Genomic DNA, 20,213 nt, shown 5'->3' on the forward strand with positions numbered 1-20,213 from the left:
AGAGAGTGCTGTATTTTTGTTTTTGACCAGTTTAATAGTGGCTGCACTGTCAGTGATGGAAAGTATCAAGCTCCAATCCAGATCACAGAGTGGCTGGAATGATGTACAACCTAAATTCTGGTACTGTAATGAATATCTGCATTAAAACACAAAGGGCATAGTACTGACACAAGTATTTGACGCTAGTATTACTCATAGACCAGTGCAACAGCTGGTTACCATGGAGAAGGTGCACAGACTGGTGGAAGGACATTGCTTAGCAACATTATTGACTTTAGAAACTGAAGTTAGTTCATTGTATGAGAATTATCTTACTTATTTCTTACTACTTTGCAACATTTTGACCTTCCACAATTGCATTAAATTATTGGCATGGTTAGAAGTAAAAAAATAAATAAATAAATAACTTGAACAAATTTTATTCTCCTAATGTAAGTCATCTAGGGCTGTTTATTGGTATTTCTGATAGTTTTCCTGACGACTAGCTGCCTCCAGCCCACTCACATATGGATATACCAAACTCAATCATACTGTTCCTATACATATTCAAGATTTAACAGAGGTTTTGTTCATTTATGATTCATAACCTCATTTATAAAACATCCAATTCTGAAAAAAACCTCAGAATAGGGACTTTGAAAATTGGTTTTCTACAAAACGCCCTCCAAGAACACCTCTGAATGTCAAGAAAATGAAACAGGCCTTATGGATATGTATGAATTCATCTGCATGCACACAAGACTGTTTTGTGACGACGTTACCATTTTAAGAATCAAATTTGAAACCTAAACTTTGAGCTGAGACTAAACAAAACAAAAGACAAAAAAATATATAATAATAATAATTTTGTTACAGGGACTAAACAGAGGAGTTTTATCGCCTAATGTCAAGGGTCAAAGGAGTAGATGCTCATTTTAACTGCTGCTGCACAAACGCACGTCGTCTCTTGGGCAGCTTCATTTACGTGATAGCAGAGCTGGAGAACAAACAACACGTGATGCTGTCTTCATGTCACGTCTTCATTATGACAAAAAGTGTAAAAAAAAAAAAAAAAAGCCATTAACCTCAGCTTTACTTGAAAACATTTAATGAAATCCTTGGTCACTTTTACAGAGTTGCTGTCTATTTGATCTCTACATGTGTCTTCTGATGCTTTTATATATTCACTCTGACATCTGAATGTCAGTCTCTCCCGGATAACCAACTGGGACGCTAATGTCTAGCAGAGAACACAAAAGACAAAATGAGTACCTTCAATCGACACAACGGAAATCCAGAGGAAGAAAGTCAAGGTGAATCTTAAGAGTGTTGTAGTGGACTCGAATGGAAAGACAGAATCAAAGTATCAGATACACGATTCTTCCTCTGCTTTGACAATGTCATCCTAATAACGAGTTGTTAATAAATTCTTGTGAATCAAAATTAGTTTGGAAGCATAGGAGGTGATTATGTTGAGCTCAAGTCTGTCCCTGAAGGGCACAGGACGCAGAGCTCTGCACACAGAGGATGTGAAACTGCCTGACTTGTCTGAACCCTGAGAAACTCATTACACCAGCTGTGAGACTGGATCTCAGCAAGCAGAATAAGTTGTCAAAGCACCACTGCTAGATCAAAAGCAACTCCTTTCCTTTCTTTCTTTCTTTTTTTTTGCATTCCTCCCTAAACTTAAGTAGTACATCGCTGGCAGGATAATAAGTCACAAAAAAATCTTTTTCACATAATAGCTGTAGCCTTGGGCTGGAGAACACACTTATGTTCTCCCTGATTCTCCAAACATGTATAGATCTTGGAGACCTGCACTTAATAGGACAAGCTGTCTGTCCAACTGAGTGTTAGCAAAAAATGAGGGGAACAAAACTCACCAATGTTGCAGTTGTAGGAGGAAAGTAATATGCTGTGATTTTGTATTTTTTTTACAACTTGCACAATATGATTATACGTTAGCACTGATGACTGTAAAACATATAAATAAATGTCTGTGGGTATGGGATAAAAAGACATGGAAAACAAAGATTGAAACATTGCCTGAAAAGTCAGACAAAGCAAAAAAAAAAAAAAAAAAGACAAATACAGAAAATTATTTGTCACATCAAATAAACTTCAACACCAACTGCCAAAAAAATAAACATTTATCTGAAATCTGTCAATGTGAAGTATGAAGGAGGATGGATAAAAGTTAATCTTGAACGTGTCAAGAGTCAATGAGGTAAAACTGGACCAAGCCTGAAAAAGTAGCCGTGGATATAAAGCAAAGGACTTGACATGTCAACAAAAAGGGCTAATTTCAACTCTCAACCGCCTTCAAAAGCTTCAGCCTTACTATAAATTTGAAATAAATAAATACATAAATACATACAGAAAAGAAATTGGTTCCTGAAGAATCTATTAAAAGGTTTGCAGATACCAGTGCCTCCACTTTGTACAGATGCAAAGAAACGGAATAAAACTTTCTAAACTTTTTTCCTCTAAATATGCTTTTTGTTTTATAAAGCTGCTCAAAGCAGCTTCTGAGTGTATATATATATGATATTAACCTGAATTTCTCTGTTTTCTCTTTTTTATCACACAAAATACTCTTTGTATGATATCTATTGCAAGTGAATCTTTTTTTTTTTTTTTTTTTTTTTTTTTCCCCCACCAGGGGGTCTTTTTGTGGGCTTTAGTGTCCCTTATACAACAGTAGGCTGACAGGAAAGGGGGGAAGACATGCGGCCAATGTCGTCGAGTCCGGGAATCGAACCCGCAACGGCCGCATCGAGGACTGAGGGCCTCCAAACGTGGGGCGCGTTACCCTCTACGCCACCGGAGCACGCCCAGCAAATGAATCTTTTAAGCATATACTAGTATTTGTCTTAATTTACTCTAAATTTAATCCAGTGCAGCCAATGATATTCAGAAGTCACCTAATTATTGAGCAGTTAGTCAACAAGCAGCATCATGAAAACCAAGGACATGGCGGTCAGGGAGAAGGTTGTGGAAAAGTTTAAAGCTAGGAAATAAAAATAAACAGTTTAGCAAGGAAGTAAAACTGTTGTGCTCAGATGTACATTTTCTAAATACTGACATGAAAGGGAGTAAATGTTTTTGTATTACCTATTTAATTTTAAATAATCAAATTTAATAGTCACTATTTTGTAGAAATCAGATTTCATTTTTGTCAAAAAAGCCAAAGTTTGCTTGACTGATTTTTAAATCAAATAAAAATGACAAAACAAACACAGCGGTGAAGATCTTTTATTGCCACTGGATGCTTTACTCTGTGCTACCTTGTCTAACAAAATCCAAAAACACTGAACCTTGATGGTGCATTGTGACACGTAATGGGAGTTTTGCAGGGGTCCTGCTGTGACCTTGTTGCTGTGAGGCAAGTCTGGAATCACACGACGCAGCACCGTGAGCAGAAAACACTTTTTACATGCCGACGTCTGACGAAAGCATCAACATGCCAGTATGTAGTAAGTACTCTGCAATCGCTTGATCCACTTTGGAGTCTGCTGAATGGTAATTCTGCCCCATCGGTTATGCAATTAATCATTTAACAGGCTTGTTTTTCGCAAATTCTCTAACCAACCTGCAGTCTGACCCAGGAGTGAATTTACTGGGAAGTCCATTACCGGGAAAACTGACATGTGTTCAATGTGTTTCCTTTAAGTGGATGAATGTTTTAACAGCTAAATGATGAAAAACTAATTGTTAGAAAATGGCTTCATGGCAACATATTTTCATTTTACCAAGACAGTTATCGGTTGTTAACACTGCCATAATAGATCCGAACGAGTATCAATTGGCTGGCAGCATTTAAAATTCAACAGAGACGCTCCCCACTAGTGGTGCTCAATTAAATGAAGTGCATTTACCAAACGGCACGTTGCTGCAACTTATTATCTTAATTCCTGCAAAAGCCTTAGAGACTCATCTTGTTTTTCACATCTTATTGAATATCTGATACAACAATCATGCCCTGAAATATAAAACGCTGAACAAATGATCTTGTGTTACTCACCGACCAGCTACTTTAATAATCAAAGAGACCGACAGAGTTCCAAGAAGGCCTCCAATGGCAAATATGGACACAGTTACGGACCACAAAAGAGTGGATGTTTCTGGAGAAATAGGTTCCCCATATCTCTCCATCCAGGTCTTATTGTAGAAATCTTTAATGTACTGCGAAACACAAGAAAACAGATTCATGTGTAGTTCAGACAAGACAAATATATTCTAAAAAGAACAATATAAAAATAACACTGATAGTTGCAAATGTTATGCATTTTGTTGTAAATTAGTAGTTTATGAACCATGTTTAAGTTTGTTTTATAGCAGAAGGAACTTTCAATGAGATGCAACTTCAAATTACCGTATTTTCACGACCATAAGGCGCACATAAAAGTCTTAGATTTTCTTCAAAATGTGAGGTGCGCTCTATAGTGCAGTGCGCCCTGTGTGTGTTGTAAGGCGGACGTATTAGAGAACACCATGAGAACGTTAAAGGGTGAAGTGGGCGTGGATTGTGTATAAAAGAACGGGTATGTGCGTTATGCAGAACATTGTTGTTTTAACAACCCCTAAAAATGGCGAAGAGACACCATATGAAGCTCAGCTTAAACTGAAGGCCATCAGCTACGCAGAGGAACATGGGAATCGTGCAGCCGCAAGAGAATTTAAGATTAATGAATCTATGGTTCGCAAGTGAAGGAAGCTGAAAAACGAGCTCCGACAGGTCAAGAAGACGCAACTGAGTTTCCGCGGACATAAGGCGAGGTGGCCCGAGTTGGAGGAAAGACTGGAGCAGTGGATCATCGAGCAAAGAACGAGTGGGAGAAGCGTTTCGACGGTCACCATTCGACTAAAAGCAGTATCGCTGGCAGAAGAAATGAAAATCGAACATTTCCAAGGAAGTCCGTCTTGGTGCTTCGTTTCATGAAACGGTGCCATTTTTCCATCCGGACCAGGACTACGGTAGCGCAGCAACTTCCAGCGGATTATAATGAAAAGCTGGCCGCCTTCCGCTCCTACTGCAGCAAACACATCGCCGACAAACACATCCAGCCCAGCCACATCACTAACATGGACGAGGTGCCGCTCACTTTCGACATCCCGGTGAGTCACACGGTGGAGAAGGGACCATACGGTAGGATACGCAACGGGGCACGAAAAGTCTTCGTTTACTGTTGTGCTTAGCTGCCATGCTAATGGACAAAAACTGCCGCCTATGGTGATTTACAGAGGATGAGGACTTCGAGGGGTTTGACTGATGACATTACCGGTAAAACATTGATGATTGATGTTAGTACTTTGTAATTAATACTTAAATAAAGCACAACCAAAATCAGTTTTGCTTCCACTCTATTTTTAAATACACACTTGTATGCTTGTGTGTGTGTTGTTGATGTAAAACCAGTATAACACAGTTTAAGTTTGGTTTTTAAATACAGTAATGGCACACAAAACTGAGACTGCGCCTTTTAGTACGGTGCGCTCTATGGTCGTGAAAATACGGTAAATGTTTAAATGTTACATGACGACAATGAGGCAGAAGTTTCAAGTGCCTTCTTTCTACATCCAACCCTCTAGTTCCTATGTCCACTTATCCTTACAGGGTTGTGGAAGCACTGGTGCTCATCTCCAGCAGTCTCTGGGGGAAGAGTTGGGATGCATCCCTGACAGGTAGCCAGTCCATGACATGGCAACACAGAGACACACAGAACAAACAACAAACCCAAACCCATTAACCTCATTGTCATCCTTTTGGACTGTGGAAGAAATTTGGAGTACCCAAAGTGGCAGCGGTACCATCTGCATCACGGCACTCAATATTCTACATGAAGCTGTGAATTTTAAATAAAAAAGTGTGCTGAAGTTTTTTATTTTTATTTTTTGCACTTTCTTTCACAGGGGTTGGCACGTCAGAACATCCACTCCACAGCTGTGTGCGCACAGACTTGGTCGGTGTTTTACACTGAACAGGATTCTAACCAGGAACCTCCGGGGTCAAAAAAAAAAAGAGTTTAGCTGTGTATAATTTAAAAGTGATTCATAAATATCAGCTGAGTTAGCGGATTAGCTAATCGTAATTTCTAAGGAATTCTTCGGGGCACTGGGATTCTCAAAAGACAAACTGATCTGGAAAGCAAAGGTCACCTTTGATGCTTCCGCACAACTGACAATCATTTCAGAAAATTACTCCTTTCTCGTGCAGAACCGATGAGAAGTGGTGGCCAAATCTCCTTAGGAGAACAGAAATGGGTTGAGCCTGCTTCATAATCAGGTGCTAAGGTCATGTAGATATTTGCAAATAATTCTTACAGACTCAATCAGCTGACTGGGCATGTTCATACAGCATCGGAAACAAATAAACTTTAGGGCCACTTCTGACAAAGTACAAAAGATGGTTGATTTTCTAACAGATTGCTGTGTCATACAGATGCACCCATTTTCTGTTTGAATCGTTTTGAATTGCTAATGTTAGCTAAAATTTGGGTCCTTCCATACACTCAGGGATTCATTCCCTTTTCAAAATATTTAAGATAACACTATTATATTAGAAGTAAGTGAAATGAAATAGACAAATAGCTAATTATGCCTTATTATGCCTACAGCCAGAGATTCCATTCCTATACAGCCCACGGTTTAAACTTTCACAAAAATGGCAGTAGTTTACCAAAGACACAGTGCTATGTGAGAAATCTGTTTCGAATCACATTTTTCTCCACTTCTAGCTACCGGACATTGATCACCACTCCTCCAAACAGCTCAGGTTTTTCAGAAAAGATTTATAACGATTAAAAAGGAAAAAAAAGCTTACTTAGATTTGTACCACTGACATAAACTTCCTTCTCCGTGTAATGCTCAGGGTTTATCCTTTCAATCCACTTCGCTGCACACAGCAAGTTAAAATAAAAAAGAGCATTTCCGGCCAAGAAGATGAGGACTAATTATATATTTAGTTTGAGATGCCTTAACAGAATATTTCTCAAGATTTACTACATATCTGACTCTTGATTAAAAAGAAATCCTTGATTTATTTAAAAAAAGGACCAGCTGCTAGAGATGGACCTGCTGTGCATAAAGACAACTGAATGTTGGTTTATGCATGCATGCTGTGGTCTGACATGCTGTTTGAAGAGGTTATTGTCGCTTTGATAGATTGTTACTAAAAAGGCTAATCAAGATCCTTTGTGAGGCAGCCTGGTTTGGTGTGTGTGTGCATAGAGAGGCTCTCTGCTACAGACGTTTTATTGTAATAAATTCCACCACTACCTTTTTCCAGTCACCCTTTTCCAGCTGAGAAACAGATGAGAACAGAGAGCAGGCTCCCTCTGTGAACATTAGAACCTGGTGTGGTGGGAGAACATAAACTAAAAAGGGAGCTTCATGTATTTTCCATGAGTTTTGTAAAGACAGCGGAAGCACGGTGGTCCCCCTGCAGTGGTCGACAGAGTCAGCAATACATTAATGATCAGCTCTTGTTCCTGGTGGGCAGAGACTATAAAGGAAGATAAACAATGAGCAATTGCTTGACACGCTAAAAGGACGGAGGCTTTCTTGCATCTACAGCAGAACAGAACATACTTTAGTAGCTCGGTGATTTTGAGAGCAAAGAGCAAAAGATCCGAAGGAAAAGCGTGTCTGAATAGGAATGTCCTCTTTTTTTTTTTTAAATGAGTCCACTTGCTCAAGACAACATAAAAACTAAGGAAGCTCATTCCACAAGATTTAAGACATCAGTCTTAAAAGAGAAGTACCTTCAAACTTTATATCTAGTTCTTGGAGATATGAGTAGGCTTTGGTGTGAGAATAACCAAACCCATAAGAAACATCTTTAATAATAATGTGGAAGATATGTTTTTTTGACTTGAATACTATTTTGGAAAAAATTCAATTGCAAAAATTTAGCTTTTCCAAAGTAAGACAAGTGATCTGAAAGACCAATGTAAATAAGGAAGATTAGACCTTTGCTTGTTAGTTGTAATCCGAGAAACTCATCAACTAGACTTGTGACATTTTAATGGCATTAAACTGGATGGAGCAACCAATAACTGGTTCCTCCAACCAGTTATAGCGTCATTTGTCTGAATGGTCCTATAACTTGTTGACAGTGACAGTAGATGTGTGCACAGTGGTGCAGTTTGCAGCTCCAGTGCATTGTTGGAAGAAGGTGCTAGGATGAAATACTTGCTCAGACCAACCTGCATGCTCTTGGGGTACTTCATCTTCCTCCAACCATCCAAAAGCTCGTATGTTAGGTTGACTGGGCACCCTACTAGTAGTTTTGGTGGTGGGTTAGTGGGTGTGTTCATGAATTGCTGGGTGTCCCTGTGTTGTGCGGTCATGTTTGGAGAGCTGTCCAGGGTGTAGCAGTCTTTCAGCAATGATCACTGGCAAAAACCCCAATTATTTGTTTTGTCCACTGCAATACACATAGCCACTCTGCTGCAAATATTGAAGCAACGCAATGTTTGAAAAAAGAAAATCCTCTGGAGAATTACCAACTCTCCCCTTTTATAAAAGTTCTTGAAGACTGTTATTTTAAAGAGAGATATTCTTATCAGCAATTTCCTTGTATGGGAGACTATGTTGATGGAGAGCTGCAGGCACTCCTCTGTAACCAAAGAAGACAATCATATCAAGCACATCTGCTCCTCTTTTGCAGCAATCAGTCTGCTAATTAGACTGATAAGTGGGTTCAGGTTTCCTCTTTCACATCCTCACTCAGGATTTTGATGCTAATTAATTTCTTTACAATTATTTCATATGCATCTGCTCAGTCTACATTATCTGAAAATGTGTCAACTTTTACCAAAAAAATCAAAAGTCACAAAGCTTCGCAGAACGTATTCGTGGAACCATCAAATGTTTTGACAATGACTGCATGTTTTGCTACCTTTCTCTGTTTTCTTAATAAGATTGCCGGTTTCCACTCAATAAGCGCCAGCAGTGCTTTATTTTTTTGGACAAATGGTCTTTTTTTTCCTCTGTTATATTGTTATGCTCTGGACTTCTTTTTCCTTTTCCCATCTCAAAGCTGTTTCTGTGAAACATGGTCTGCAACATTACCTAAGTAGGTGCCATCCATTTGGTTATGTCACAATAACAACCAAACGGATGGCAATCTAGGTTGCTCTGCAGAACATTGGCCAAGCCCAAACAATGCCAAATGCTGGAGACCTGGAGAACACCTGGAACTCAGGTGTTCTCCAGGAAAGCAAACTACCCTGTCACCCAGGTGATGTAAAACCAAATTTAATACATCAGGCCATGCAATTGTCCTATCAGACAAAGGAACCTGTTGATGGTTCCTGTGGCAGCAGAGAGAGGTCAACATGTGCACTTTTAATGGTTGTATGAACATCACTCCCATACACAACAAGCTGTGATCCACAGTGTAATCTCACACTTCTTTCTTCCATCAGAAAGCAGCAGTTTGAGCAACACTAGCTTTGTTCCTATTGGTGTGGATTTCACAGGTGATCTTTGATGCAGCTCCCCAGGCGCATCAATGATCCTTGACTGTTGCTTCACCCTTTTTCCTTGAACCTCTTTTAATAGACCACTACAGACTGGAAGCATCCCACAACGGCTGCAGTTTGTGAGATGCCCTGACCCAGGAGTCTTAGACTCTTCAGCATCGTCTTAGAAAGCATTTTTGACATTGTAGCGTAGCACAATTTCCTCACCACATGAATCACCGTCAATGTATCCCCAGTGTAAGAACCACAGCTCTCCCACATTGCTATGAAGAATCTTTACTTCCTTATAACTGCTGGATATTTGAAGTTCAAAGTAAAACTGAATGCATAATCTACTTTCTGATTAATTTGGTAAAAAAAAAAAATTCTGACCACTTATGGGACATTGTAGCCCATTGTTCCTAGAAGTTCAATTTATCTGAAGGGATATAAAAAAAACTTTATTCACTGAGAATGTCACTGAGGAAGTAATGTGCTTATGATGAAGCAAAACTCTGTGTTACACACATCCCCTGTCATAATGTCATACATGACTGATGTATTTTACCAACTGTGTAAGGCTTTAGGTATAGTTTTGCTTGTTTGTTCTGAGCTTTTCATATGTTGCAATTTGTATTTACAATGAAAAAATGCTTTGTCCCAAATACATTTTAGTACAAGACAGCACTAAATAGCTTTAGGACCACATCTTTTCTGTTTACAGACAAAAGCCATGCATGTATATGTATATTTTGTAGTTGATATTATGAGCCTTGTATACTGTCACAAGCAGTATCACAATAACCAGTACAGAAAAATGGTTGCATTTTCAGCTACAGTCTTTACTAATAAGTGACACGGCATGCTGTAGTTCTGGCTGAGGTTATAACAGACTGAAAAGCCACAACTGAGGGTCCACACACTCATGTGCTTCTAGAAGGCGCAAAAAAAGAAGTAATTTTGAGTTATGCGCAGCGTTGCCTTTGTCTGTGGGCAACCAAAGAGCCGATGGCTGTAATCTCTGAATACTAATTAAATGACCTGTGGGGAATCTAATTACCTTTGAACAAACACCAGGCTATGTTAGAAAGTCTAACCTCTGAAAATGCAAGGTTTGTTTCTATTTCTTGGACTGGAACAGAAAAGCCCCTGAAAATTGGATTCAACAAAAATAAAAAAAAAGACAATGCAATTATCTTTCCATTCTAAGCAATTTCTAAACATATATTCAGAAATGAAAGCTTGAAAGGTACCTTCCTTAAATAGAAAAAGTTGGTTTCTGGTAAATAAGGAAGAACATTTTTGGAGTGCTAATCGTTTAATAGTTTTGACATCTGGGATTAACCTTCTGATACACTGTTTCAAAGACTGCCATGTGTGCTCACTTACTGAAAAAACATGTGAGTTTATTGTACTAATCAGGTGCACTGTGCTCGTCTTTAACTCTTATCGTGCTCTTTTCTTAGTCTGACTCAGAGCTGAGTTAATAAAGATAGATTAGACTGTTCCTACCTATTGTTTATGTTTCCAGAGGAGAGACAGTCTCACAGCGAACTGAATAACATATCACTGGCTGCAGGCAGAAGCTCAGCACAAAGTTACTCACATTTCCTATTCCAAAAGAATGCATTACATTTAATATTCTAATGGTGATAACATTTTATGAATTATTAATTGTTTATTTTAAAAACTTACTAAGTTCTGCTGGAGCAAAGTGAAGTCATTCACATAAAGCGATCATCATTTGAAAGGCACTGATGTGCATCTAAATAGTCTGCGTCATTAGAGCTTCAGGGTTATAAATTGCATTGAGAAATGGTTTAACGATCTATCGACCTGCATCAGCTGCAGGGTAAAAGAATATTTCAACTCTGCCAAATGTCATGATAAAGGTCTTTTTAACAGTCTTGATAAAAAAATATGGGAAAAAGTCTGATTTTGGAGCGTCAGTATCACTCCAAAATCTGCACTGCATTGATATTTGTTACAATTATCCATGATAGTTTTCACCAGAACTGTCACTGAATAAGCAATAATCTTCAGGCATATGGAACGAAATTTCATCAATCCAGCTCCCTTCTGTTTAGCTGTGCATCATAAATGGTTTTCAGCATGTTCTGTGTTTCGGCTACGTTTTTATAGGCGAGCGTAATAAACATTTAAGTTCTATTTTTTCAGCAACATATTAATCTTCATTCAGCTGAAGTATTAGCAACGCCTGACTCTGAATCTAAAGCCACATCTAGATTAACATTTATTGATTTCTAGCGGAGCTAACAAGATAAAAAATGAGAAAACAAGATGAATCAATGCTGCCTTCCAGTAACAATGGGCTATCTAACGGCATGCTAATAGTTTAACTTTACTCACCGTAGCAGGTGCATTGACCACAGAGAGGTTATAGCCGTAAAGAAAAGATGAACCCAGTGCCCCGAAGAAGGCTGCGCTGAACAGGCAGGTTGTGAGAGGTTGCTTCTAAGAGGGAAGACAGAAAGGACAAAACTCAGATTTTCATGCTAGTCAAACAGACAAAAGATTTATCAAAGAAAGTCAAATCAATGGGGGACAAAAATTTATAATTTTCCAGACAAAAACACGCACGAATTACTAAAGTTTTGTTTGGTATTTTTTGTACTGTTGTCACCATTAAGCAATCTCCCCTTCAGTTCAACCATATAAGTGGAGACACATTGTTGGTGTTACCATCAATAACTTGTAATTACGTTTTGGCAAAGATCAATATAATTTTCACAGGTGGAGGACAGTTGTTGTTAGCAGCTGCTGAACATAACTAAAAAGTTACTTTCAATGTAACTTACTTACTTTTCAAATCACGTAGTCAGTAATCTAAGTTACTTTTTCAAGGAGTAATCAGTAATCTGATTAAAGTTGCTTTTTCAAAGTAACTATGCCATCATTGGTGAGGTTCTAACAACATTCTAAGCACACCATCTCTAAGAGCAATGTTTAATGTATTTTAATTCAATACAACTGCAGACCAGCCAAAACATGGCTCAACACACAAACAGAAATGGAGAAGCAGCCAAAGGGTTGGTGATAACTCTTCAAGACCTGTGGAAATCCACAGCACAGGTCAAACAAGGCATGTAAGGGACAGAGAAAATATTTAGCAGAAGGTTATCTAGTCATCCATCCATCCATTTTCTGTTCACCCTGTGTCCCTAATGGGGTCGGGAGGATTGCTGGTGCCAATCCCCAGCTAACGTTCCGGGCGAGAGGCGGGTTCACCCTGGACAGGTTGCCAGTCTGTCGCAGGACAACACAGAAAACAGACAGGACAAACAACCATTCACACACACACTCACACCTAGGGAGAATTTTCATCTTTGTGGACTGTGGGAGGAAGCCAGAGAACCTGGAGAGAACCCACCATGCACAGGGAGAACATGCAAACTCCATGCAGAAAGACCCCGGGCCAGGAATCAAACCCAGGACCTTCTTGCTGCAAGACAACAGCTCTACCAACTGCGCCACTGTGCAGCCCCAGTTTATCTAATCAGATTATTCAAAATTTTGCTTTGGCTCATGTGCAAAACACTGACTTGTGGTTGCTAAGCCAAAAGAAGTGCCACTGACATTGGAGCAAAAGGTAGTTCTACAAACTAATAACTAGTGGGGCTCAATTTAAATGTGTTACTCTCTCACATATACTCCCAATACAATCAACTGAAGGTTGTGGTAATCAAGTGATAACATGATTAAGCCTCAAGAGGAATAAATGCCTTTGTAAGCCACAGTAAAAACCACCTGAACAAGAACTCTATTAATGCCATAAACCAGCAGTCCTGAGTTTCTGATGTGAACAAGATGTGACGTTAGATGACTCGTGTTTCAGAATGAACTCTTGCTTTAGACTCAAGTGTAATCCTGTACATCATAGCTCACAAAAAACCTCTCAATATGCAATGCAGGAAATCAGAATATTGTCCCACACTCCTAGACACGTTGGATGTTGCAAATCATAAACATCTTAAGATTTATTCAACAGATTAAAAGTTATTAACCGTGCAAAGATAAAAATGTATTGGCACTCAGACAAAATTCTAATGTTTCTCCTAATGGAGGGTGCAGAAAGAAATGTCACAGCATCATTAGGCCATGTTGCTCTGGAGAATATGAATGTACTGAGCAGATTCATGATGCATTTACATTATCACATACTCAGAATGCAAGAATGGCATTTGGGGAGTAAGACTGTGAAGATGGTGAGGGGTATTAATGAGCATCGTGACTCATACTTTAACATTGATGTGTTAGTTATGGCTAATAGTTATGGCTCGAAAAGGCTCGAGGGATATTTAAATGTTTTAAATCTTCCAGGAACTTCTTCTGAAAAGTGTTATACCTTAATAATAATACTGTGAAATTGACAAAAATATAACCCTTTGAAGTCTGATATAGGTGCTGATAGGGTTAGAGTTAGACATATTCTGTGTGTGTTTTCAAGAGGGGTGACCCCAGAAACTAGCAGCATCAGAACCGTCCACCGTCACGCTGTTATTATTGACTCTTCCCCTAAGTTTGATTTATTGATAATATGAACACATGAAGATGAAAAAGTGTGCTTTATTGTTCCTATACACACATGGAACAATAAAACACACCACCTATTGGTGCCTCTCTTTTAATGACCGAAAAGAACGCGATGGTGACTGAACCAACCTGAAACTGACAAAGGCAAGGAATAAAAATGTACTGACCATTAACAAATAAAAATCAGACATTGCTTTTTGAAATCTGGTTCAACAGAATCATTTAAAAAATTAAAAAATAAAAACTAATGAAACAGACCTGGACAAAAATTGAAAAAATGTTAAACAATGTGACCTCAGGTACAATTCAAGCTTACAGTCAGTCTATTTAAAGGTTGACAAGTCGTCGGTATGCTGTTTGGTGACATGGTGTTATGTGCTTTTGGCACACAACACCATTTATTTTTGTCTATTTTCTCTCCTGGATTGTTTTGTATTGACTTTAGTTGCATGATTTTTTGTTGTTTAATATACTTTGGAGTTTAGATAATTCTTTCTTTTTGTAATTTGGTCCCGTTAATTTGTGACGCTGTTGAACCGCCTGTAAATAGGCTGGGTTACGCCAGTTAAAGGGCGACGCCCACTCCCAACAAACACCGAGGATGGATGCGTTCTGACGCGCTGACACGTCTCCAGCCCGCCACACGGTAGTTTTGTTAGCCGTTTGTTTGGTTGCTGTTTTTTTTTTTCGTTGGGATTTTGACCTGGTGGGGTCGGTTGTCCTGTTTTCGATTTTTCCTTTGCAGTAGTTTCTTTTTCCCTGTAGTCCGGTACTAGCAGGGGCTTCGACGGCCCTGTGTAGGGTTGGCCCCCTGCTGTACCGATTTGTTCTTTTTGATCGGCTCACCAGGTCCAACTTTCTGTGTATACTTTGGGATTTTTGTTTTCCTTTTTTGGGTGGGGGGACACTGAGGAACTGAGGATTTAATTCTCTCTTTTCCTCCACGAGAAATCAAAAGAAGCTGAACTGAAAGAAAAGATCAAGAGATTTTTTAAATAAAAATTACTTTTTGAATCCTCATTTTTGCCTTCGTGTCCTCAATTATGTTGTGCCCTTTGTGGACGTAACACAGGACAATAATGATGTAAATTGATGACAAATTAAAGAGAAGGATAATATGAGTGTTAACTAAAGACCCCAAAACAACCTCTAAAGAAAGTAAAGGTAAACCTCAAGGTTAAGGTGCATCAGTGCCAGATCACACCATCTGTTATCATTATGCCAAAGCGAACTTCATGGAAGACATCCAAGGAGAAAACTGGACCTTGACTGGCCACATTTCATGGTTACGAGCCACGAAGCTTCTGGGAGAATGTCCTTTTGACACATGAGACAAAACTCAGGTTATAGAGGAAGGAGAAGAAACATGCCATCTGGAAAAAGCAACCTGAGACAACTGGAGCCCACGAGGACTGGGCCCAGATATCTGTGGATGGCTGCAGTCTCAGTCTCATTGACAGCTACAGAAAATGGATTACAGTGACTGCCTCAAAAGTTTATGCAACAAAATATAAAGTTCTTTTTTCTTCAGGCCTGTTTCATTGGTTTTTGTAAAAAAAAAAAAAAAAAAACGATTCAGTTGAACTACAATTCATAAGAAATGCCTGATTGTCATTGGTTAGTTTTGGGGGGGAAAAAAACACATATTATTACTTTTGTTGATTTCAATATATTTCAGTGACCATAGTGGGGGTTTTGGGGTACCATCAATTTTGCACAAATGTGAAAAAAAGATCTTAAAGAAACAAAACGGAGAGTTACTGAGAGATCTACACGTGTAATTTTCTTAAAATCTTATGTGGTCGTACAGCTGCATAACACCACGCTCTTTTCTCCATGCCACAATAAACGTTAATATTCCAAGAAACAATTTCAGTATTTCCATACACGAGTTTCTGTTTAAGGTTTGATCTGACCATTTTCCATCAGGGGGTCAGAAATCTAAATGGCAAAGGAGAAGTTGATGGTATGCAATTTTCCTTTCAGCCAATTGTCTTGAAACAGAAATTTCTATTTGCATTGCCAGACTCAGTGGCAGGGCAGAAGAAATCATATGTTTCTTTTAGAGCAAGACTGACCAAGAAACTCACTGTGGATTGTGCTACCTTAGATGAACAGCTGCTGTGATTACTGCCAGTACAGCCCATTCTTTACCCACTTATTACCACTGCAAGTGGGATTCCACATTGTTAGTTCCTTGAACAATCCTATACACATGGGGTTGCTGTGCAGACATTCAGTACTGTGGAGAGGCTAGTTTTTAAGTAAAGCTGATTTTATAGCATTCTTGCACTGTTTTGTGTCAAAGGTCACAAACTGTCTAAATTGCTCATCAGTATGTTTAACTTTCTAGCAAATGGATTCCTAGTATATGTATATATATGTGTCCTCTCACCACAGGTCTGGGCCTGTTCATTGCTTCTATTTGTCTCAGAAATGCTCTCAGTTTGAATTTCAATCCTCTAATTCATGGCGGTGTTTATTAGAATGCTGCGCCATCGGTGTAATTACAAGGTCATTGAGTTCTTTGCAATATTGAAGGAAGGGTCTGAATTCTGCACAGACAGACCAAAGGGGTGGTGAAACTAAGCCTGCTAGAATGAAGTATGGTAATTAGAGATGTGGGAAGTGTGTGCACACTGCAAAGCAAACACAACACAATGACATACTCTATGCACTGTTGGGCACTGAAAATAAATTAAACTGAAGAGCATATGCGTACATGGAATAAATAATAGCTTATGGCCAGTTAGACATAAAAACTACTAATATTTTAACTTAAAAAGTCATTAGATAATCCATGTAAAGTAACATTTATAATATTTAGAACCTATTTAATCAAAACAGAATTTTTAAACGAGCATAATGTGTTGTATGTTGTGCATGTTTTATTGCATTTCATCCTCATACACAATCCACTCTGATCAGGCATAACATTATGACCAGTATGAGTCTGACTGGCCTGGGGTTGTACACTCACATACACATCAGACTATTCTGCAGTGTGTATTTTGACACTTCTCCAGCAGAACTGGCAATAAGTTCAGCAGCAATTTCAACTACAGTAGTTTGTTGGTTAGCTCAAACCTTCTCCTCGCTCCTCATATCAAAAGCCTTGACCCCCCCGTGACCCTTTCACCAGTTCACAGTTTCTTCTTTGGTCATCCTCCTGCCAGTTTGTTAAACCCACTCAAATCGTTGTGCCTGCCGATTATTCCTGAATCGATGACATGATGTCAACTTCCTGCCCGATATATGCCACCTTCAAACAGGTGGGATGAGAAGAGATGATGACTGTCATTCACTTCACCAGTCAGTGGTTATATCAATCCTGATTGCTGCATTTATTCATCAGTTCTACTAATAGTTTATCAGGCGCTTCATTGACCTCCGTGCTGCGGTCACTGCCTGTGTCCGTGTTCTTTTACCCTTGTTGCTCTCCGTGTTAACTGGTTCACCTTCTCATTGGGTTTATCCCAGTTTGGAATTGTGTTTCCTGAGGTCAGGAAGACGACCTTTGAGATGTAACTCATTTATCTTTCTTTTTGTGCCTGTTTTTTTTAATTATCCTTCTTCACGACAACTATGTAGCTTTTCAGTGGGATGGCCTCTGATAGTAGTCTTTCGGCAAAATGAACCTAATTTAATCCAATGGAAGTAAAGCCCACTCCATATTTATGGGCGTCCGTTTAAGATTTGAATAAAGCCTTCAAATACATGTGTATTTTACTGCAGTAGTAGCATATGGCATAAAAAAAGCTGAGAAATTTGGTCTTTTGTTCGAGTACATTGTTATTCGCTAGGTGAGGAAGACGTGGGGTTTTGTACATTAATAATGTCGGACCTTAACAATTCATGTGAACTGAATGTAACTGGAAAATTTTTAATACATATTGAATTTGTTTCGAGACTGTCTGGATGTTACGAGATATCCAAGACGTATTCTGTGGCTGTCAGGATTGTGAAGCCCATTTCGCTTCTACTCTCTCTTTAAATTGGACAAAAATAACCTTTTTCACTTGAAGTGGACAGTTTTTCAAAGGCCATTTTCTACTGTAGGTGAGTTTTGGTGTTAGACTTGTCACTCCATTGGATTTTAATGTGTCATTACACAATGCCAACTACAGACATGACCCTCAACAACAAGTTACAAGTAGTTCATTAGGTAAATGGATGACATCAGCTCACTACAATGGCAGTTTTTCAGTTTTTCAAAGACTAGATTTGAAAAATTTATGCGTTGGCCTATAAAGCGGCCAGTGGCCTAGAACTGAAACATGTTTCTGATTTGTTTGTTAAATATGAAGTATCCTCCTTACACCTTTAGAAACCTCAGAACTGAAATTAAACAAGGTGAAGTGGCATTAAGTTTTGATAGACCTCATCTCTGGAACAAACTCCCTTAAAACCTGACACGTACAGAGATGTTCCTCTAAATCAAGACTTAAAACATCTTTGTTTACAGCAATTAAACAATCTGACAATCGAACAGTTAGATAATGTCAGACTGACCATTAGAATTTGATTTAGAGGGGCATTTTAATATTTATTTTAATAATTAATACTTTTATACAATGCTTTTAATGGTTTGACATTTGACTGTGTTTCAAGAAATGTCTTCTCTTTGCCTTTAGTGTCCTTTAGGGCCACTTGGATTGATTGCCCCCTGTAATAATGGAGCTAATAAATAAAGTTGCCTTGAATCCGTGGTAGGTGGCTTGATGGATGGATAGAACACCAAAAAACTGAACTGAGAGATACTTACAGAGTGCAAAAGATTTGAAGGCTGAATTGTAATTAAAATATTCATCCAATCAAGTTTCATGAAAGATTTCTATTTCTCAGGTTTTTCTCTCAAATGTGTCCATTTTCTTCAGATGGATTGCACAAGACAAATAACACATCAAACTTCTGAAATTATTTATCTTGGTCTCATCTGTTTAAGCTACAAAAACCTAACATTTTGAAAAGAGCCCTTATGAATAGCAACAGTATTAATACACAAACACAGATGGTCATAAAGAAAATAATAAAACAAGTGTCCTGGATGTGTGATTTAATTTGCCTGAAGGAGAAATGCATTTTGCCAATACAACAATATAATCTCATTTTGAATACTAATACAAGTTGTCATAAAAATGATAATTTTTATGATTGTGGGGCAAACACTGTGCAACTTAGAAAGAGCAAAATTGGGGCAAAAAAATGGGTCCAAAAAAGAAAATAATAAAACAAGTGTCCTGGATGTGTGATTTGTTTCTTGACCTACATAGTGCTATAGGTGCCATGCTTGGAATCCATCAACAATCGAGCAGTAGAACATAATTCTTTGGGAAAAAAATCTACCATTTCAGGTCATTTGGTGCTTGTCAGAAAAAATAACTTCCACCTGTATCAGCCTCACCTTTTCAGGGGTTTTCTGTGAGTCGTTCATTTTGTGGTCATCCTGGCTGTCCGGCTTGTCCATGATGAAGTTTCAGCAACCTAAAACGAGACGGTCACAATACATCATATGAGAAACGTCACTGCTAGGAAACACACCCACAGGGGAGCTGGGGTCATTTCACAACAACTTTTGGGGAAGTAAGATTTTATTTTTTTTATTTTTTTTTTTTATGCAAGTTGATGGAAACATGGAAACATCTGCTGCAAAGGAAGTGACTGTGCATGCAGAAGCTTGCAGAAAGCACCTCAGGATTGTGGAATCCTGAGTTAGTGCCCTCCATGTAAAGTTTTAATGAGATTCAAATAAGAGATAAAACCCAATCAGACTACAGCATGAATCACTGCCTGTTTCCAACCTTCAAATAAGAGAAAATTAAAGATTTTGTCAGCAACACAGTGTGGGAAATCCACAGATGTCCAGCGCATCGGATTACAGAGTGACTCTGCCCCCTAGAGGATTTAAATGCAACAACACTCCACCGCTGAACAGTGGAAGCTGGCCTGTCCACAATTTACAAGTTGATCTCAGTGATTAACTATACTGGCAAAAGGCTATTTCCTTCTTTAATTTAATTCCAAGAATAAAACTAACATATTACATAGACTCAATACACAGAGAGTAAGATATTGTAAGCATTCATTTCAATAAAAAGGGATTTTTAGTACAGAAATGCTGCTCTAATGGAAGTTAGGTTCAGAAAAAGGGCTGAATACTTGGCTGGGTTTTACTGCATCAGTGTGTATGCATCAGTGTGTAGTAGCATTTGG

At 38.6% G+C, this 20,213-nt stretch overlaps 1 protein-coding gene across 4 annotated transcripts in view; it reads right to left on the minus strand.

Annotated features, from left to right (window-relative positions):
- slc2a9l2 (solute carrier family 2 member 9, like 2) overlaps positions 1-20,213 on the minus strand; it is a 131,433-nt gene that overhangs the window by 103,827 nt on the left and 7,393 nt on the right. For 2 of the 4 annotated variants that reach the window (XM_044122796.1, XM_044122794.1), the window contains exons 2-4: positions 19,405-19,484; positions 11,817-11,921; positions 4,004-4,164 (exon numbers count right to left, since the gene is read on the minus strand). In XM_044122796.1, the coding sequence (XP_043978731.1) occupies positions 4,004-4,164; positions 11,817-11,921; positions 19,405-19,467 (329 nt within the window). In that variant the 5' untranslated portion in view covers positions 19,468-19,484. Of the gene's footprint in view, positions 1-4,003; positions 4,165-5,594; positions 5,658-11,816; positions 11,922-19,404; positions 19,485-20,213 lie in introns of those variants that run through there. The other 2 variants (XM_044122793.1, XM_044122797.1) reach the window with 2 other exon arrangements.

Source organism: Gambusia affinis, linkage group LG07 (genome assembly GCF_019740435.1).
Source record: "Gambusia affinis linkage group LG07, SWU_Gaff_1.0, whole genome shotgun sequence".
NCBI classification, from domain to species: Eukaryota; Metazoa; Chordata; class Actinopteri; order Cyprinodontiformes; family Poeciliidae; genus Gambusia; species Gambusia affinis.